The 21,325-nt window shown below is 35.4% G+C and overlaps 1 protein-coding gene across 2 annotated transcripts in view; it reads right to left on the bottom strand.

Annotated features, from left to right (window-relative positions):
* LOC100375250 (uncharacterized) overlaps window positions 1–21,325 on the bottom strand; it is a 35,169-nt gene continuing 13,844 nt past the window's right edge. Inside the window, exons 3-13 of one of the 2 annotated variants that reach the window (XM_085496068.1) lie at window positions 17,280–17,451; window positions 14,963–15,215; window positions 14,207–14,343; window positions 11,918–12,021; window positions 11,239–11,403; window positions 10,761–11,021; window positions 10,044–10,135; window positions 9,069–9,329; window positions 6,646–6,874; window positions 5,889–6,173; window positions 1–5,281 (exon numbers count right to left, since the gene is read on the bottom strand). In XM_085496068.1, the coding sequence (XP_085352194.1) occupies window positions 5,009–5,281; window positions 5,889–6,173; window positions 6,646–6,874; window positions 9,069–9,329; window positions 10,044–10,135; window positions 10,761–11,021; window positions 11,239–11,403; window positions 11,918–12,021; window positions 14,207–14,343; window positions 14,963–15,215; window positions 17,280–17,451 (2,232 nt within the window). In that variant the 3' untranslated portion in view covers window positions 1–5,008. The remainder of the gene's footprint in view (window positions 5,282–5,888; window positions 6,174–6,645; window positions 6,875–9,068; window positions 9,330–10,043; window positions 10,136–10,760; window positions 11,022–11,238; window positions 11,404–11,917; window positions 12,022–14,206; window positions 14,344–14,962; window positions 15,216–17,279; window positions 17,452–21,325) is intronic. The other variant, XM_085496069.1, reaches the window with a different exon arrangement.

The raw sequence follows: 21,325 nt of genomic DNA, 5'->3' as shown, positions 1-21,325 counted from the left end.
TGACAGTTATCCAGTAATAACGATCACTGGATGCAAATTATTTATTTATAAGTCAATGGCTGAACCGCAAATGAATCCGTTTACAGTTGTACAAAGAAAAAAAAAAAAACAGAAAAAAGTTGTCTTTCATTGCACTCAGAACAGTTGCAAAACGTTACAATAGAGGTAACCAACAAAGTAACCAAAATGCTGAAATAAGATTTTACTGAATACAGCAAAGGTAACTGCATGTATTCCCAGCCTGCATTTATTAAAATGTTTAAAGCAGCATCTTTGGCCAGTTTCTCAATGCTCTTATGGGGAAAGGGGTATAGCTTGTACAATTACAATGCTAGAGACATGAAATTGCAACAGACAAAATTCAACCAGGCACTTGCATGAATGAATCAAAGACTTCCAACTTGACATGGGACATTTTTAAGGCTACGAGCTTAGAAACTCCATCTACTAAATACATTGGAAGTAATGCGATTTAAGTTAAGGTGCAGACAAACGCTGACCGAAGTCAAACAGAACTACACGTGACCATTTGATTCATACAATACGTCTGGCAAGTTTGCAAGGTCATCACTAGCACGAGAAACCATTGAGAGTCTTGATTTATTGATCACAAAATGGAATGTACCATTTATTTGGTATCTGGAACTAACAGTTGTTGATAAATATGCAGTTTTTTTTTATTCTGAGTAAGACTAGCTTTTTTGTCATTGCATTTAAATACTTCAATTGTGACATTGGGCATTCTACACACTAATTCATCTACACCGAACGTTGTTGAATATCGTAATGCATCTTGGAACCAAATTACATTCACGAAATTATATCAAAGTTATCACGAATGAATGCCTGAACAAGAACATTTGTTATTCGGTGGCAGACATCCGGTACAAGCATTGAGCAGGATCTCGGTGACTGGAAAATTACCCATTCCCAGATTTGCTTAGATTTCAAATGACTGCAAGCCATAGTAATAACAATTGAAGATGAAGATGAATCTTTGTGCAACTGAGAGTGTTTAAACACTTCAAAAGCATTGGTAAATGAAATTCAATGAAAAGAAAATTAGAAATGATTTCACAATTGATCCAAAAAATACTCATTTCTACTGCCTGATGACAAATTCAGCATTGAGGAATCGAAAAATGTCACTTGTATATCAAGTAAATTGTAAATGTTGCTGGTAAGGGCACGTGTCAATTTCAGTTATGCCAATGACACAAGTATACTGGCATAAGATTGAAGTATTCAAATGTACAGAAAAGGGATTTCTAAGATGTAACGTTGTCATGTTTCATACACAAGCAAATTTCTTTCATAAACGCTAAAAAGATGTGAACTAAATTCAAAAACACTATACCTCCTTGACTAAAAAAGTAAAATGAAAAAGAAATACATTGTGAATTTGTTGCCAAGACCACGACAGGCCTGGGCGAGGACATGATACAAACATTGCATTTCTGAAGATATGCTTGGATAATAAGCCGGCTTTGTAAAACTCGCAAAGAATTCATTTACAGTCTGTTATTAATGTACATTTAGTAAACTGACGAATGTACCCAAGGCCTGTCTGTCAGTTGTAGCAGCAAAACACCAAAATGTTTAACAAGTATACTCTAAGGCAGTCAAAAATCACAACTACATATAATTAGTTATATTTACTTTCAAAAAACGAATCCTATTAATTAAACAATACAGTAATTACTTTGTGAAGAAAATACACGTTATCTGTAACATTTTCAAGCAAAATCTTCCACTGTGCATTCTATATCTGGGAAAAAAATAAAAATAACTGCCACAGTAGGTTATACATTTGCTATACATTATTAGAGATAATTATCTCTGTATAAAGGAAACAAAGTTGCTTTGTTATGCTAGTTACATACACTAGGATTATTTCAGTAAAGACTTCATCAAAGTATCTTGTGCAGTCACTGAGCAATCTCAGCATCCCTTTAAGTATTTATAATATATAACAGTTTACCTTGTGGATTTATTTACATAGAGGACAGAAATGTTATGACCCATGCAGTCTTTTTGAGCCATGTGTAATAAATACAAGGAACACCGAGGCAACATTAACCAATTTAGCTGAATCCATTTAACGCTTGTCATCAGCATCGAGGAATCCAACATGGAGATTGGCCAACTGTTGTTCTATGGTTGCATGCCAATAAGCAAAGAGGCAAATGTGTGAACATCAAGGTCAAAAAACCCGAAACCAGATCAAGCTGACTGATTATCTGATTGCATAAATGCACTTGCTTAAAATGTTGATAGAACAAACTTAAACAGTTTTCCTACATACAGTCTACATGCGAGTACTACCATAACTAAGAAATCCATGCATAACGAGCATAACAAAGCAAAAATAAATTTGTGTACAAAGCATTGATTAAATTTTATAACGCCTGTAACAGTAACACAGCAATTAACCCCTACCTACCACATAGTGCTGTTCATTTTATACACACAATGCACTAGTTTTTTTTTTTTATTGTTATTTTAACAATAAAACAATTGCAATAAATTTCAAAAATCTCTTCTTCCACATGCTGTAATGTCAAAATTGAAAATACAAAAAAAAAACAGCAAGAATATAATAATTATTTTTTTCTCTTAAAATTGTAATACTACATTTTATTAATGAAACTCCCAAAGATTTGTAATTTCACTGCCATTGTACATCCCAAGCATAAGATTTGGCATTCATTCAACAAAACTAGAAATACTGGGAGGTTGAGGGTGGATAAAATGTCTGCAAAAGCAATCTCACAAAAATATTAACACCTTTAAAGTCTTAAAGTAAATTCTGTTAGAAGTTGTTACAATGGCTAACTCTACATATTCCTTCTCGCATTGACAACGTATTGCATCAAATAGGATGCAGATTGGATAAGAAACGTGTGGAAAAAAAATGATAAAGTACCAGTTAAACGCTGATAAAATAGAATTTTTGGTCATAAGTTACAATTATAAGTCAAGGCTTATTGTTCTCATTCATTTACACATTCATTCAATAGGCATCTATACTAAAGAGCAAGTAATGCTATATCTTTAAAACGATTCTGGTTAAGAGGAGTATCGTACCTAAAATTCTTTACTCTATATTTAAAGTTCAGTGATAATCTGCAATTTGGTTTTTCAAAAAATAAATTTCTGGTAATAATTTCGAGATAAGTAGGCACAATCACCAAGCAACCACTGTGAGTAGGCAGAGTAAAAGGGAGGTGACAAGCATCAACGTTCACCTGGATGCGACAGCAGGTAACAAATCAGCACAAACATACAGATGACAGTTAAATTGATGACCTTGCAAATGTGTTTGAAGCGGGTTCATTTTCAAAGGGTCAATATAGTTGGAGAATCAATGATTACCAGGGATGTGCAAGCAATAGGCAAAAGTAAACATGTGAAGCCAGCTTACTCTATTTTGCCTTTTAGTAATATGTACCCTACGAGGTAATTTACTCTTCGAGTGCCATAATTTTCATGGATATATTTTGTACTAAATTTTAACATTTTTTACTAGCTACTAATCTTAATCAAAATTTTTGAGCAATTATGAAACGATTATGTGGGTTTAAAATTTAAGATTCATGACATAGTTGACTTGGGCGCTCAGAGTTGATGAAAAACTAGAATAACTAGTAGAAGTAACTCGTTCCAAATTTTGATAAAACCGCACTAATGGAGGATTTATATACAAAACTAAGTTTATATATTTTCTCACTTTGTTAAAATATCGGTCAAAATGGGTTGGGTAATTTGCAGTCTGTGTGTATGTATAGCTCCTGCAAGGCAAGATACAAGTAATTCACAGTCATTGACCAATCAACAACCACCACATCACATGCCATGCCATGCTACCACAAACATCCTGGATGGATCACGGGGAAAATGTATAGATACAACGTAGCACAAACTTACCTACACTAGGATGGGCGAAATGTCTGTTAACACAAATACGACCTTTAAATCCACATTTGCAAGGTCATCAAAATTAAACTGAGACATTGAATAACCTTCCACCATAGGTCAAAAAATTAGCGAGAAAAAAAAAACATGAAAAATTATTTGGACCTAAATATAGATGACAAAAAACCCTGGCTACCCTTAGATAAAATTAATGTAGATATTGAAATTTACAAGTAATGTCTGATGCTTGTGCCATGATTTACACGTCACCATCTGAGTGACACATCTGAAGGCAGCCTATCCTTTAAGACAAGATGCATTGATTCCGAAGTTTGCTGGTGAGCACTGCCAAGTTAAGTTGGTTAAACTTCAGCAGCTCACACACATAAAATAAAGATTTTCTATTGCACAATTAATGCATGGAGTGTCAAATATTGAGGCATCAAACAGCTGACAAATTGTCCTGCGATTCCTTTGACTTCTGGTAGCATTTTCCAATTAGTTCAATATATATATTTCTTTGTAAGACTATGTATCCACATCGTGTTCAGTTGTCTCCCCTTTGGCACTCCATTGGACTGACTGAAGTTGTCAGAACCGACTACTGACCAGCAAACACACGCTGCCCTAAACTAAAGCACAAAACAAGCCACTGAAATCTGAAGATTTTTTTTTGGGTGTTTGACACCTTGACACTTCATCTTCCAATTAATATTTATTTTCACAAGTTGACGAAATAATTACTCGTCTGGCCAACCCAAGTAATTCCTTGAATACTGTGCTACCTCTAAATTTACAATCCAGTCTTGTAAGGGTTCATTATCTGTACATTATTTCACACTCAAGTTAACTACCTCAAATTGCCATGACAACCCCCTACAATGAAACAGAACAATCAGCTATGAAGGTGGAAGGATACCATCTTTACACTGTCAGGGGAGGTCAGGTATTGTCTGATGGGTTGAAGTTTACCCAAAATAGCACCATGTCTGTTGAGTCAGTGGTGTTCAATACCACTAGATTCATCTTGAAGCAAAGGGCATCTTGATTTCAGTTGCGTTTTATTTTCTCTCAATCCTCCAACATCTTAATTTTACTTGGTTGGGGATTTGAGTCCATTGGCAGAGTGTTCTTTCATATTGTCTGCATTCTGTTTTGTTTGCAAATTAGTAGGTTTATGATGGGTTACAGCATTCCTCTGTGATGAGTGTCTCTGAGGCTGTGGTTTGGATACAGTCGCATTTTTCTGTTGTTGAGCAGTAGCAGTAGTAGTAGTTGGGGGTGGTGGTGACGGTGGAGGTGGTGGTGGTTTCTTTGCAGGCATCTGAGTCAACATCTGGGCATAACTCAGCTTTGGAGCTTCATCCTATTTATAACAAAATTAATATGAATAAGTCATTATTAATGATCATTCTCTTCCAGTTTTTAGTGACTGAATTAAAAACAATGAATATTATAATTAAATGTTGAAGTATTTAATGCAACTTCCAGAAACAAAAACTATCAAACAATGTCAGAGAAATTGTACAACCAACATTGCCATCAAAATTCAAAAATAACATATGCAACCTATAACCTATTATGTCTTGCCATTGTACTACATTTAAACAAAATTTATAAAAGTGCAAGAAATGGGGAAATACATGAGTAACCCATCATGAGTGATGTCAATACCAAGTTTGAATGAAATCTGTGCCAGCATGGCAAATGAGCTGTGGGACACGCGTTTGAATCTTGATTTTTGGATGTTTTGGGGGGACTAAACTGTACAACTATCAAAGGAACAGAAAATTAATCCAAGTGCACAAGTCTCCCAATATGACTTGTACATTCAGTAATATTTTTTGGACAAGACAGTGAAATTGAATACTAGTACAACATAAAATCAGAATGTGCATTCACTGGGACTAAATTCCTTAAAAATTGTGAATTTTATGCAAATAATTAGAATATAATAAAAGTTATAGTCTCACCTGTTTTTGCGCTATGTTGTTGTTGGCAGTGCTACTTTGTTGACTGACTTTACTGTTGACTGGTGGTACAGCAGCAGTAATTGTTGTAGTAGTTGTAGTGGAACTGGTGGTATTTGTATTGGTATTACCGGTAGTTGTAGTTATGGGCGTAGTCCTCTCCTCAGATGCACCTTGAGAAATTGTTGTAGTAGGAGAAGCAGGTGGGGTCGGCCCGTGTTTTTGTACACTGTCATTCACAATGGTTTCTTTGTGCACAACGCCAGTTTCCAACGGCCACACTGGACGCTATCAAATTAACGAACGAACATACAAGTTGTCACAAACATTGCACTATCACAGAAACCAAATTAAATCAATAAGGTCATTTTCCATCACTGCAAAATCCTGCATGAAAAATCTAATGACTGGATTTTAAACTACAATTTCATTTTTTGAAGTATTTTACTGTGAATTTTTTTTTTCCTATGAGCAGGAATAGACTTGGACACAAATGGTGGCCGCAGTATCCTTGAGAGCAGTAAAGACGTGCGACTTGATTGTGTTAGTGTTCCATATTCTCTTATCTTCACATCTACTGATCCAAATTTCATGGTTACATAGATCCATGGACATATCAATAGTGGTGAATATTGTTTAGAGGCAAAAACTTGAGTGGTTCTCTCACCATCAAGATCTCGGGGGGGGGGGGGGGGGGGGGGGGTTAATATTCAAAAGATGATTGCATTTCAGTGACTTATGAAATTAACTGTAGGTATACCTTTGGGTCTTTGACACCTTTTAATATATCCGCCATTGGCATCATAGTCACTTTATTCTCGTTCTCTTCATTTTTAACAACATTCTCTCTTCCTGGCAGAGGTGGAAATTGAGAAGGTGCCAAGTCTAATTTGGGTGACTGAACTTTAGGCTGTTCATCTTTCTTCTCTCTAGAATTTCTTCTTCCAGGTCCATCATCTTTCCGTCCTCTTCTTGTATAACCACCTCTTCTAAATAAGACATAATCATTAATAAAATATGCCTAAAAGGTCACCACCTTACAAAACTTTCAAGCTGCAGTGCCAAGGAAAGGAAAATGAATGAAACCACAAATAAATCTGGTGAAATGTTATTTTTCAAAATAGTTCATTGGACAAGGTTTCTGAGCAAGATTCCAGTTGACTCGTGCACAATGAGAGCGTTTATAGTCAATAACAGTCCCTGTTGGTATTATAGACTCAAGATACATACATACATAAACTTGATTAGCCAATTTGGATTAGATGGTGACATTAAGGCCTGCGTGTTTTGTCCAATATGCATATGTGAAGTTTGATCTGCCCAAGCATGTGAGATATTGCCTTAATAAGATTGCCGCATACACGCATGAATGAATCAGCAAGTTTCTGGGGGTTTTTTTACTTCAAACTGGGAACTTTTTTTTCAGGAAATGACTTCTGTACTATGTTTTGCATATAAAGTTCAAACTCAAATTAAACAGATAAAGACTTGGGTCTTGTTTTTAACACAGCAAATGAGAAAGTAACCTGACCAGGATGATTTTTCAGATAAATGCATGGAATTCAGCCCTAAACTGAACACTGAATCTAGCAAGTATATTTTTCACAATATCATTGGGACAGACAGGGTAACGGGAGACCAAAAATAGGCGCTTTGACTCGCGATACCTTCAAACCCATTTCCAGCCCTAGCAGTCTGACCAAAACCAGGCCCAAACAACAAAACTATCTTTTAAAGTTGTGTCTTATACTACTGAGGATATATTCGATGTTTGAAATATGACAATGAAAAGCTGAGAAAAAGTCTTTTTGACCAAAAATACCTATAAATGTGCCCCTAAATTGTAAAGAAACCTGCTAAGCCACTGCACATTACACAGATCATGCATTATGGGGTTATGCGACATGGACGCACATATGGCTGGAAGCAAAATCAAGAGCCTCCATTTCAGACAGTCTTGTGACAGGGGCTAATTAATTATCAATGAAATTTATAAACAAGCAGCCTATCGGCTGAGATAGCTCCGCTGTTAGCAATGCACATTTCAATTAAAGAACTGAAGACATTAGAAAATGAACAATATGTACAGTATCAAAGCAATCGGACTTGCAGTTTTTAACAAGAAGTCGAAAATATCACTTTCTACCAAAAATGACCAAAATATTCACCAAAATTAGAGAATTGAAGATATCATCACGAAATGAACAAATCTAAGAAAGGTCTACATGTAGTATCTATATAGTAATATCAAAGCAATCGGACTAGTGGTTTTTAACAAGAAATCGAAAATATCACTTTTTACCAAAAATTACAAAAATATTCACCAAAATTAGAGAATTGAAGATATCATCATGAAATGAACAAATGTAAGAGAGGTCTACCTGACAACGACTGACACCGGACAACCACTTATATGATAAGCTCTGCTTGACAAAGTCGACAGCGGAGCGTAAAAAAAATCGCCTACTAAATGTGCGCATTTGATTTTGATTTTAAATACATTTTTTTTTGTCATTTTCACTTTTTAAAATTTGTCCTAGCAAAATTTATTTTTATTCAAAATTGTCAATCCTAAATGAAAATATACATTTACAAGTATTAGGTAATGAATGCGTTCATTACTATAATACTTAACTGTAGAAGTAAATGACCAGTCAGACAGAGTGACCTGATAACATAACTAGGTCATTGACTCTTACAGTTCACCATCAGAGTTCAGCTATCTTGGTCAGACCTTAATGTTGTCAATAAATCATTCAAATCACACCAGTAGAACATTGTATCATGTAAACTATTGTACCAACTTGTTACATGAAGCCTTAATTAACCAAATAAAATAGTACAATTTGCAGCTACTATGGCCTCATATTCATCTTGCTTTGTTCCAACATATCAGGGACCAGTCCCCTTTTGTTTTGGAAGGACCTGGAGCATGGGTTGTTGGTCTTTTTGACTAAGACTAAGTACCTTTGACCATTTTTGAGCTTCTGTGCAAACCCTTGTGAACATTCGGATTTACATTTGCCCCAACAAAGTTGTAAAAACAAGATTAGGGCAAAACAATAACACCTATTGATCATCTGATATTAATAGCTTCCAATATCATTTGATTTTCTATTTGTCATTGCAAGTGAAATCCACAACCCCTTTACCCCCAAATCAGACCCAAGTTTTACCACCTACCTTGATTGCAGAGATCCAGGATGCATTTCTTGTTGACCTAACTTTGGTGACGTATTATCTCTTCTAGTTCTGTAACCACCATTTTCTCTGTCCAAATCTCTACGATCTTCTCGTATTGAACGTGGACTTGAACTCTGAGTACCATTGGCAGTATTACTTCTCTCATGAGGAGATCTAATAATTTCATGGTTATTATTGCGTTCAACATTCCTTGTCTCTGGAGTACTTGGTGTCCTCTGATGCGTCATTTTATTTGGATTTCTGTAAACAAAGTCAACTGATTAATTTGCTTTCATTGGAAGATTATAATCTGTGTAAACAATTGAGATAGTACAACGTTTTCCAATGCTATCTCAGCACAGTGCAGCCATGCTTTCATCTGCTGTGCTAGAAACTTTCAAATTTACTATAATGGGTTTATCTGGCTACAGGCAAAGTCATTTACGGCAACAACAAAAAAGAAAACAAATATCAATAAGTCATTGACCCCTTTTGTATTAAAAAAAGTGCTTTTGTCTGATAAGATGCTTCATTTGCTTGGAATTTGAAATTGGTTGGTCAAAACATGGCGAAATGCATTATTTAAAAAAAAAAAAAAACAGCTTTTTTGTACACAATCTGAAAATAGAATGAAATGAATCGTGGTCCCTTTATGTTGGATGTACATGTATGTACCAAGTTTGCAGCAAAACTCCCAAGATGACCTAGATTTTGTTCCGGAATGATGAACGAGTGATTTCGATGCATTTTTGGCCTTAAAATGGCTGCCACTAAGCCATCTTGAATTGCATGATGAAACAATTGCATGTGCACATGTTCATTATGACTTGTGAAGTTTAAGCAAGATCGGTTCAAGCATTGTCAAGATTAGGGCTGGATATTGACGAACAAATGCCTGTCAATTCACAAATCCCTGTTTTCAGACTGTCCTAACTGAGCTTACTAAACCACCAAATAAATCAGTACTATTCTTACCTATTTCGGCTGCCTTGGTAACCATATCGTCCTGCTATATTACTAGGTTTATAATTCTGAGGACCTGATATACCACTGCCTGGGAAAGGTGGCTAGAATGAAGATAAAGTAATCTATTTTTAGTTTTTTTACAAGCATTACAAGAGAGTGAAGAATTGAAGTTATTTTTGAACCACACAAACTGATTTTATGACCATGTAGTCAAAGAAAGTGTTATGCAATTCCATGCTATTGCATTAAGTGAGTAAATCAAGAAACTGTCAAACTTTCGGGTTGCTGAAAGGCCTCATTTTCTGAAATTTAATAATTCCTTTGCAAAGGTAATCCAGCTAAAATATCTTATCGAGAAATATCAATGTAGCACAAATTAGATTGTTATGCTCATACTTGCATGCATATTTTTCTAAACATTTATAAACTTTTTATGGAATAGTAGAACATGTGCCTCACATTTTATGTGTGTGGCAGCAAAGCAACTATAGTTTGTTTGTTTTTTTTTATACAGTCATCAACTTACAATTATCACAATATAATCTGCGTGTGCTGTTTTGCAATATACTGTTCTCACTGTTGATGTCACTATATTCATATTTTTTATGAATTATATACACTTGTTTACAATGCAGAAATAAAAGTCATAGTTTGTGTTCAATATGCTTCCCAGCAAACCGCTGCTTATCTGACCATAATTATAACCTCCACAGATTACATACTCACCAATGAGGTTTCATAATATGGTGGACTCGTCGGCCATTGTTGAGGTGGTGGTGGGTGCTGTGGCATCACATTAGGGTTTGGATAGAAGGCAAATGGTTGTTGTGGAGCACCATTCATCATTGGTGAAACTGGACTATACTGAAAGTGTTGTTGTGGAAAAATATTTGTCGTAGGTGGTGGGGGTGTTGGTGTTGTTGGCTGCCTGAAACCATTGGGTGGTTTTGACGAGACACTCTGTAGAGGTTTAGCCTTTATTCTAGCCTGCAATAAAGTGAAAATAATGTATAGTAAGGTTATTTTTTTTGCAATAAAATAGTGGCTATAACTTCTGAAAATCAAATACAAGAGACTCCCATTGATGCATATGAAAAGAATCTGGCAGCATGTTGAAATTTAACTGAAGTGCAAAAATTTCATATTTATTTCATATCTCAGTAGAGCATGCACTTGCCCCTGCAATGATTAAAGCAATACTTACCATAATTGGTTTTCCTCTGAAAGTCTGTACTTCTTCTCTGAGGTACTTGTATGCATTCTGGGCATCAGCTTCTGATTCAAATGTAATATACCAGTTTGTATTGTGAGCAAATTCACATCCAGTAAACGTGGGACATTTCTCACCTGAGAATAATGCTTTAACTTCCTACAAAATTAAAAAAAATTATACATAGAATTCAACAGAGTCCAATCATATCCAAATTTTCACCTCCTATTAAGGCTATTCAACAGAGCTTGGGGAATCAAATTGGGAAGCCTGCTGGGCTACCAGTTTTAAAATCTGGTAGTCTCATCACTTCATATTGTGTCATTGAGTGAACGCGTCAATCGAAAGATGAAAACCACATAATCACTGTTAAATCTGATTGACATGCAGTGCAGTATATGGTATATACCACTTGAGGTAACACCAACAGTGACCTGTTCAATATGGTTCACATACACTACGCTACGCTACGCTCTAAGTCATCAATAAATGTACTAAACAAATTTTCAAAATTCACTACAAATCTTACAATGAATTAGTAAAAATTGTATGTAGACTGCCATTTACTGTTTTCTGTTCTCGGATATTACATTTACTAACAAATAAAATCCAGAGACAACGCATACAATATACATAGTTTTATAAAGTTTGATTTTTAACAGTGAATGTTTACCTCAATAGGAGTTGAGTCAGGAATTTCGCGCAACATAACTATACATCTCTTTGTAATTGGCCGAACTTTCTCTGCTCTGTCATCTACTTGTAAATACGGCGACTCTAAAATATACAATGAAAATACAGTTAGGAATACATTTGTACCAATATAACACATGGAAACAGACATGAGTAATCAGAGTATGCATGTATCCATGCAAGCAATAGGTGAGGAATTAAGCCATAGTCGGCTCATCTACAATCAAACTATATTACACATGGAAACAGACATGAGCAATCAGAGTATGCATGTATCCATGCAAGCAATAGGTGAGGAATTAGGCCATAGTCGGTTCATCTACAATCAAACTATATAACACATGGAAACAGACATGAGCAATCAGAGTATGCATGTATCCATGCAAGCAATAGGTGAGGAATTAGGCCATAGTCGGCTCATCTACAATCAAACTATATAACACAAGGAAACAGACATGAGCAATCAGAGTATGCATGTATCCATGCAAGCAATAGGTGAGGAATTAGGCCATAGTCGGCTCATCTACAATCAAACTATATAACACATGGAAACAGACATGAGCAATCAGAGTATGCATGTATCCATGCAAGCAATAGGTGAGGAATTAGGCCATAGTCGGCTCATCTACAATCAAACTATATAACACAAGGAAACAAACATGAGCAATCTGAGTATGCATGTATCCATGCAAGCAATAGGTGAGGAATTAGGCCATAGTCGGTTCATCTACAATCAAACTATATAACACATGGAAACAGACATGAGCAATCAGAGTATGCATGTATCCATGCAAGCAATAGGTGAGGAATTAGGCCATAGTCGGTTCATCTACAATCAAACTAAATAACACATGGAAACAGACATGAGCAATCAGAGTATGCATGTATCCATGCAAGCAATAGGTGAGGAATTAGGCCATAGTCGGCTCATCTACAATCAAACTATATAACACATGGAAACAGACATGAGCAATCAGAGTATGCATGTATCCATGCAAGCAATAGGTGAGGAATTAGGCCATAGTCGGCTCATCTACAATCAAACTATATAACACAAGGAAACAAACATGAGCAATCTGAGTATGCATGTATCCATGCAAGCAATAGGTGAGGAATTAGGCCATAGTCGGTTCATCTACAATCAAACTATATAACACATGGAAACAGACATGAGCAATCAGAGTATGCATGTATCCATGCAAGCAATAGGTGAGGAATTAGGCCATAGTCGGTTCATCTACAATCAAACTATATAACACATGGAAACTGACATGAGCAATCAGAGTATGCATGTATCCATGCAAGCAATAGGTGAGGAATTAGGCCATAGTCGGCTCATCTACAATCAAACTATATAACACATGGAAACAGACATGAGCAATCAGAGTATGCATGTATCCATGCAAGCAATAGGTGAGGAATTAGGCCATAGTCGGCTCATCTACAATCAAACTATATTACAGGGTATTAATTCTGTAAACTCTTTTGATTTTGCAAGAGAAAAATTATGAATTTTGCAGGTCAGTGAAAATCATGAAATTGAAAGTTTCACTTAGCTTATGAGTGCCAGTAAAATTAAAAATATTTTGCCTTCTTTAATGCCATAAAAATCAATTACAAAAGTCCATGCAGTGAAAATTACTGAGGGCGCAAACAAGATCCATAGAGAGGTAGCAAACATTGCAATATTGTGAGGGACTTAATATCGGCGCTATCAAATGATCTAATGTTATGAATACAATTTTCTACATTTTACGACAATCTATCTTTCTTCCCCTGGCGCCACTTGATACTTAATTTGTCAGTTATTATACGTTTTCATACTGCAACAGTACTGACGATACAAATGAAGTTATGAATTATCCATATGAACCTTATTTGAGGTCTCTTCAACCAACTGAGGGAACATTGATAATGACTTTTCCAAGGAAGCTACAAAGTTCTCTGTACGAATCTCATTTGCACCCACTGTAAGCAGTTTACCAGTTACATAATCGGACTAAGATGTATTCTCTTATTGGCAACATGAAAATTCAAAAATAATTCAGCAATTTTGAGAGAAAAACTTTTTGAACATGTCTATAACAAGCACCAAAGGAACATAGAAAGTTGTTCAATTTACTCTTTGGTGCAGAGATTTCCATACAAAATAAGACTATAGAAAGACAAATGCCTTCGACAGCTTCTAGTTTACAAGGATTGGTTACGACTGCAATAATGTTTATAAAGGGTATGGGTTTACACAGAATCAAGTTAGTATAGTGCTTACCTCTGAGAACTTCCACAATTAGTTTCATGTCACTAGATAGTCTCTTAACAGCATTAAAATTGGCTATGGTCCATATTGGTACATACTGGTCAGCGTCCATTTGTGACCGTAGATATGTATCGCTGGCTAAGTTTTCTCTGCAATTTAAGAATATATAGAGTAAACCTACAAGTATATTGTTAATGCACAACCAAGTTGCGCAAACAAAATTTTACTGCACAGCATGGAGATGTCACTGAGCAAGCTGGGTGCAAGTGAGGCTCAGATGGAACACTGCGATTTATTAATGATCAAATGCTGTCTTTGAAGAGTCTTCCCGAAAACAAAGTTGATAATGTCCGTACGATAAGATTAACTATTTGCCATGGTTATTATGTTTCCACAATGTTCTTGCCATATCACAACCATGGTAGTTTATTTGGTTGTTGCCACGACAATTACAATTGTTATCTTGTTAGAAATCTCATGGAGGTCAACCAATTGCTGGTTGTTTAAAAAGTATAAAATAGAATTGTTGGCCGACAGCAGACGAACGACGGCAGACAATCACCTCTCATTTTTGATGACATGGAGCTAATGAACTGAGCATGAACAGCATAAAAACTTGTCTTAAAATCACAGAACAAAGATGTTAAAAAACCGAGGAAGACACTAAAGACTGGTTATAAAATAAGCCCCCTTTCTGTTGCAGCAGTCACATAAGAGCGACAAGGAAACTCCAAACACACTGTTGAAGTTGAAATCAGGAACGCTTACCTTGAAAAATAGTACTCTAATTGGTATTTGAGCATAGCTCTAAGTGAATCTGCTTTTGATTGTGATTCTTCTACAGCCATCTCATCCTCCGAGACTAGGTGTCCCTCTGTATTTGGGGTGTACGTCATCTCTGTTGTTGAGTAACCATTAGAAAGAGTCAAATGTGTAATTGGTAATGGTGATTCTGAGCTAGTTGGGAAGACCGTCCCTGTTGGAGTATATTTGCAAACATCACCATTGAGTTGGTAGGGACCTGTAATGATATACATATGAAGTTAGCCATTGCTCATATTCTACGTTTCATATCCAAACCCCAAAATAGACTACGACGATTTGAGTCGACTTCAGACAAGCCATGAACATGTTGAAAACCTCTACGAGTCAATTAAGGTATTTGATTACATCCAATTCCATAAGACATCAGTAACAGAAATAAATTCAACAATTCAGGAATTCCAGTTATTGCTATGGAGACATTTTTTTTTACTTGAGCTAGCCAAAACAATGACTTCAACACAACAGGTCACACCCAAATTATTACTGCCAACGCTATAGCATATGAATACCACACGTCACTACGTTCCGATTAGAATAACAATGCTGACCCAGCTGACACAAGCAATATAATACTACTCATAAATGCTACTAAACAATAGGACAAGAACAATGAACCATAAACCGTGCACACACTATAACCACTAAAAACCATTGTTGTGACTTTTGATTTTTAAAACCTCACAACTACATCCATTAGCATAAAACCAGTAATAGTAAAGTAACCAGTAAAGTGAATTAAAGAAACTTGAAACCACAATCAAAAGGCAATAAATTTCTGTAAATGTTCACAATCATACACATGTACGTGTCACAGCAGGGCATACCCATCAACACACTCCATAATAAAATCATTATGCGCAATGGAACAGAATTACCAATGTGATATATTGGACTGACGGTACTTTATGGGTAAGGTAAATTGATTTATACGACATACCATGCAAGGATCATGCCAGCAATCATTTATCATCGTTATATCCAAGTCAATTGGAGCAATGAGACCGATAGTGTGATTGTCCTAGCAAATGTTGGTATTGGTGATAGAAAAATTACCTTGTCTGCACGTCTAAGTCACAAAGTGGGATAACAGCAAAATGACAGGCTATCTAAACTGTGCTGTCAAGTCGGTTGTGATTTTCTATACTTTTAGAAATCAATGTCGCAAGTTATGAATTATTGTGCATCTTGACTTAATTGGACGTACGAGAGTTTGTGATTGCACAGTCTGGTTTGTCAGTGTGGGTGTAATTTCATTTTTGGAAAATAATTTCATCTTTTTGACAAATATTAATTCATACAGATTTCTTGAATTTAATAAATCAGTCAAATGTAACATATCAGAATTGTGATTTGCTGGTACTGTACTACGCATAGTGTCTATATCTGTACTGTATTTGCTCTATTAGTAGTGAAAAGTGACAAAATTTGATTCTGGTGCTTCAAGACTAACAGGTTGTTAGTTTGGTAAACTAATTATGTATCAACAGTACTATGACCTACCAGTACCAAGACACCAACCTTTGTCAGCAGGTCAGGTACAGCAGCTCAGATACTATTTCAGAGCCTATTTCAATGCAAATGCTCCGTCACAATTACAGCAAAGCAACCTGTTTGCGTTATCGTATGATATACAATGACCCATAAAAGTATAGCGTGTTTGCTTTACTAGAAAAATACATGCTTATATAAATGACACAGCTGTGTAAGGTTAAAAGATACTTTGATTTATACCATACAGTATAAGTATTTTTTGGTTAATACGCAATTTTATGTGCTTTTAAATAGAGCAAATACAGTACTTTATTATAACAGGGATGCTTTCCAAATTAATGTGATAATGATTATAAATTATTATAAAAGTTGTCCATGTTTCCACTAAAAAGTAATCTTTTTATTAATTCTTGAAATTTGAAATACTGACGCAAGAGTCAACTGATAACATTCTATGGAATTAATGAAGAGTTGGTTGAAACCATGACACCTCAAAGCTTAAATTCATAGTCATTAGCAGTCTGATATTTGTGGTAAAGATGTTTTAACAAGAACTTGACATGACGACAACAGTCTGTGACCATCATAAATTACACAGTTTGATGCAAGTGTGCACATTTACAGTTTGCGAGAATAAACCCACATTAGTACTGGAAGAGCCACAATACATGATGTGGGAACATGAGCAATGACAACAAGCCCCTGTCATACTTAGCTGTTGAGTTTAAATGATTTAGAGACTTGATATGAATAATTTAATGTTACTCACCCTGTATCGTTACCTGTGCCGAGGGTGAAGCTGAATTTCTACCACTTTGATCTTGCTGCTGCCACGTTGTATCATCATTATCTGGTATCTGTGTTGTTGAGAGTGTCGTTGTCGTCTTAGGGCCCGGGAACACCTTAGCATTTGGATTCAGAGTTGGTGTCTTGGGTGTGACCTGCAAATTTAAAAGTGAAACAAATAATGTGAATGTGTCATTCAAGTGGTAGTCAAATGAAACATAATGAAAGGTATTTTGACCAAGGCTACATAACATTGAAGAATGCAAGAGCACTGTACGCAGTTCAATCCCACTGTTAATGATAGCCAGTGCACTGAAAATTACCCAGTCACCCAGCTGAAGATTAAATGTCAAAACCATATATCATATCAATGACCTTTGTAAGCACAGAAAAGTTTCAGTGTCATAGCATGAATCGGAGAATTTTTACAAGGCACAAAATGTATATCAATGACTGTATAAAGTTGACACTTCTTAAAACCACAAGTTTGAAGTTTAAGGTAGCAGAATAGTTTTTTGGGCACTTTTCACATTTTTTTTTTGAAAATCACACGAATAGCTCCCTAAGGCATGCTACATACATGGGTGTATTTATTTTATTGAAAAAAAAATATCTTGTACAAGTAAACTGATTTTTTTCTAGTGTGCAAACAAATGGCCAAGTTTTTGTTTATCCAGTGTACACCCAACTAGTGCATCTCATTAATATGCATGGTTTACAAACATAACTGAACTGAGGGTAAATAGTTTTAAGTTGGGCCACTTTCTTTATTTGCTATTTACAAACAACTGATAAGATATCTGTTTCTAGTTTACACACAGCTGATAAGATGTGTGCACTGCTGCCTTTCTAGACAGGAAGTACAGCAAAGACAAAACAATCGCTTTAGAAACAACAAATTTTGAATAATCAAAAAAGTACATGAATGTACCACTTCAATGTAATTATATGTTAACAGAATAAAAACTTACAAAAAAAATTTTTGTAATATTTTTTTCTTGGCTTTGTCATTGAAAGGTGTCTGACCACGGGGTTACTTTCTTAGTCCAGAAGTAATGCAGTTACATTGGAAGGGGGCTCCCTTTTACAAAATATGGTTGCAAACAATAAAATACGGCCATCTGTGGTGGCTATGCATTGCATGAAAATTCAGGCCACAAACTACATGTAAAGGTTGATCAATGATAAGAATATGCTTGGACCTGGTTTATATAATCCATTTTTCAGAGGAGTTTTCACCAAGTAGGCATACTTGCATGCTTAGGTTTTTCTAAATTCGTAAATTATGTTACATGTAATAAATCTGTCTGATAAATACTTGGTTGTTTTATCTAATGTACTCATGCGAACAAAATGTACGGCAACGAAATAGTAATAAATAAGTTTACAAACAACGGCCCAAAAATAAATACACTGTATTTGCAAACACTTCAACTGCCAAGTGTAGTCTCTGTATTGTTTGTTACTCGCAAACAGAACCGCCCACTTTGCATAATCCAAGCTTTAATGAATGACGTCACCGTTCGTTATCAGCACAGACCGTCACAAAACTCCACAGCGTGAAAGAAAACGGCCAAAAAACAAAGTTTTTCACAGATATAAATGTCGGTTCATGATTTTTCTCGAAAACAACTTTCAAATCATTTTATTTACAATTAGCCATGTAAATTTTGCTGCTGAAACGGGAGTTAACGTTGATTGAAGTTTGAAATCATAAAAGTGCCGATTTCTCGGTGTTCGGTTTTTGGCAATTACCGTTGACCTAATTTTAAATGGCGTTTCAGTGAATAGCGCTACGATGTCGCCGTTTAGCTTTTCTTACTCTTTGATATGTTGGCTTCATATCCGTATTTGCATATTTACAAAATTCTATTGCGTTTTTTCACAAACCTCGCGCAAACCAACGGTATACTCTAACTTTAACACCAAAAAACATGCTGGAAATTTGTGATTTTCGGAAAGAAAAAAAAAACTTAATGCAAAAAATAGAAATACGGATTTAAACTTCATATCCTTTGCTTCAAAACAGTGTAAAGTTTTTGATCGCATGAATGACTGTAGAGATGACAATTAAAATTTTATTCACGTTAGTTAAATTATCAGCCCCGCTGATTTTCAGAATCACGCTAAAACAAACACAATGTTCACAAAATATTAATAATAGGAATATACAAGTCAAGAGCTTTCCAAACATATATAGATTGTATGGTTTCTTGTAAAATTTATTCCGATTATAGGTGCAGCCACAAAAACATTATTTTTACCAGGCACGAGTGGTACAAGTCCATTTTAATTCAAGGTCATAGCTAACTTTTTAAACTCTATTTAAAAGGTTGCTGTTAAGTTGGAAATTTTACTTGTTCCTTGGTGTCCAGTATCCTGCTGCTTTCAAAAAGAAATCGCACAAGTTTCTACAGTATTTTAAGCAAGTCAGTTGTTAGGTAGCTGTTGTATTCAAATTTAAAAATAACCTAGTACTTCTCGACCAATTAGAATGCTCATTGCAGGTGCTATGTAAACCAAATGTCCTCAGTTTCTTATTTCAAATCATTGTCATATATTGTCAGATGACTTGTATAGTTTTTGTGCTGAGAACACAATTTGCCCAATGAATCTATATGGAACACTTTGCAGGCCACTAGCCTTTGGCCTATATGATGCTTCAAGTCGGACAGAAATACTTAAGTGAATCATTATGCTCCCCATGTGTAGAATTGTATAGAAAAGATTCCGGTGGATAGAGATAACGGAGGCGAGATAACAGTGGCTTGAGCAAGTAACCAGGTTTATTACACTAACATAAAACAGCATCTGACAAGTACAAGGACAATTTCTCTATTTATAGGGGAATGATGCATTCTTGAATTTAGGCGGGAAGAGGATATATTACATGTTTGTAATAGGTCAATAAGGAAGGGATCTGATTGGCTAAATTATATGCGTTGTGATAGGCTGAATCTTTTGTATGCAGAATCCAAAAGTTGCATTAAGCTTGAGTGCTTATGATTCCCGATACCACCTACCACAATTTTAGAATGCAAGTTTTATGCGAGAATACTGACTACAAATTCTAATACGTCAATGCTCTCGCACACAAAACTGAAAATCAAATTTGGTTATTAAAATATTTATTTTGAAACCCCTTTAAATTACATACGCTACAGATATAGCAAATACAGTAAATGTTCAGGGACTTCCAGTATATTCTATTCAAAAACAGGAGCATGGTCTCAGAACTTTTGTGCTGAATTATTGATTCAGAACTTACTAAATGTCTTCGAATGAAATATGAATGAAGTACATTATTAAATACATACAATAGTTTAAAAAATAGTACTTTCCAGGTGGTATTCAGCGGGGTACGTGCTTCCTGCCATATTAGGAAAGGCAAATTCCTAACACAGAACAATTACTCTACACTTACAAGATAGCTGACATGTTTAACAATGAAGTTCATAATTTTCATCATTTTTCTCAGTCTGGGCTTCACACGAGCAGTTTGGTGGGAAAGATGTCTGATTAGGTCATTACATGAAAGCAGCAAAGTACGCATACAGACAAGTAACATCAACTTCTGACACGGTCTCACTGTACTGTCTCCATGGATACTCTCCTCAAATTAACCCCAAAATATTGCTATGTAGACCAACTATAACACAAGTCTATATATGACCCGACACTGGCCAATTTGATTCTCCTTTAATCAATTAATTTTTCTTTAGTTATATTCTTTAAATTCTGACACAAAAAAATTTTAACCAATGAACATTTGTATGAAAATGATAATTTTTTTTTTCATCATTTTATCAAGTCAACAATGAGTAGAGAAATGTCAAAGCAAATCCAAAAGACTTGTATCATGTATGAACATTTTCTCATTATGCACAAGTCTTCCAACAGAAACCATATCAATGAGTGTGCCATAACCAGTAGGAATCTTTATTAAACATCTTTGTTTACAACTGGTTTCTAAAGCATGTAGCATGGTATACACTCCTTTGATAAAGATTTCCCGCCATAGTTCATGCA

The sequence above is a fragment of the Saccoglossus kowalevskii genome, chromosome 22 (genome assembly GCF_978046115.1).
Source record: "Saccoglossus kowalevskii chromosome 22, keSacKowa6.1, whole genome shotgun sequence".
Lineage (NCBI taxonomy): Eukaryota > Metazoa > Hemichordata > Enteropneusta > Harrimaniidae > Saccoglossus > Saccoglossus kowalevskii.
This window is presented reverse-complemented; position numbering and strand designations above follow the sequence as displayed.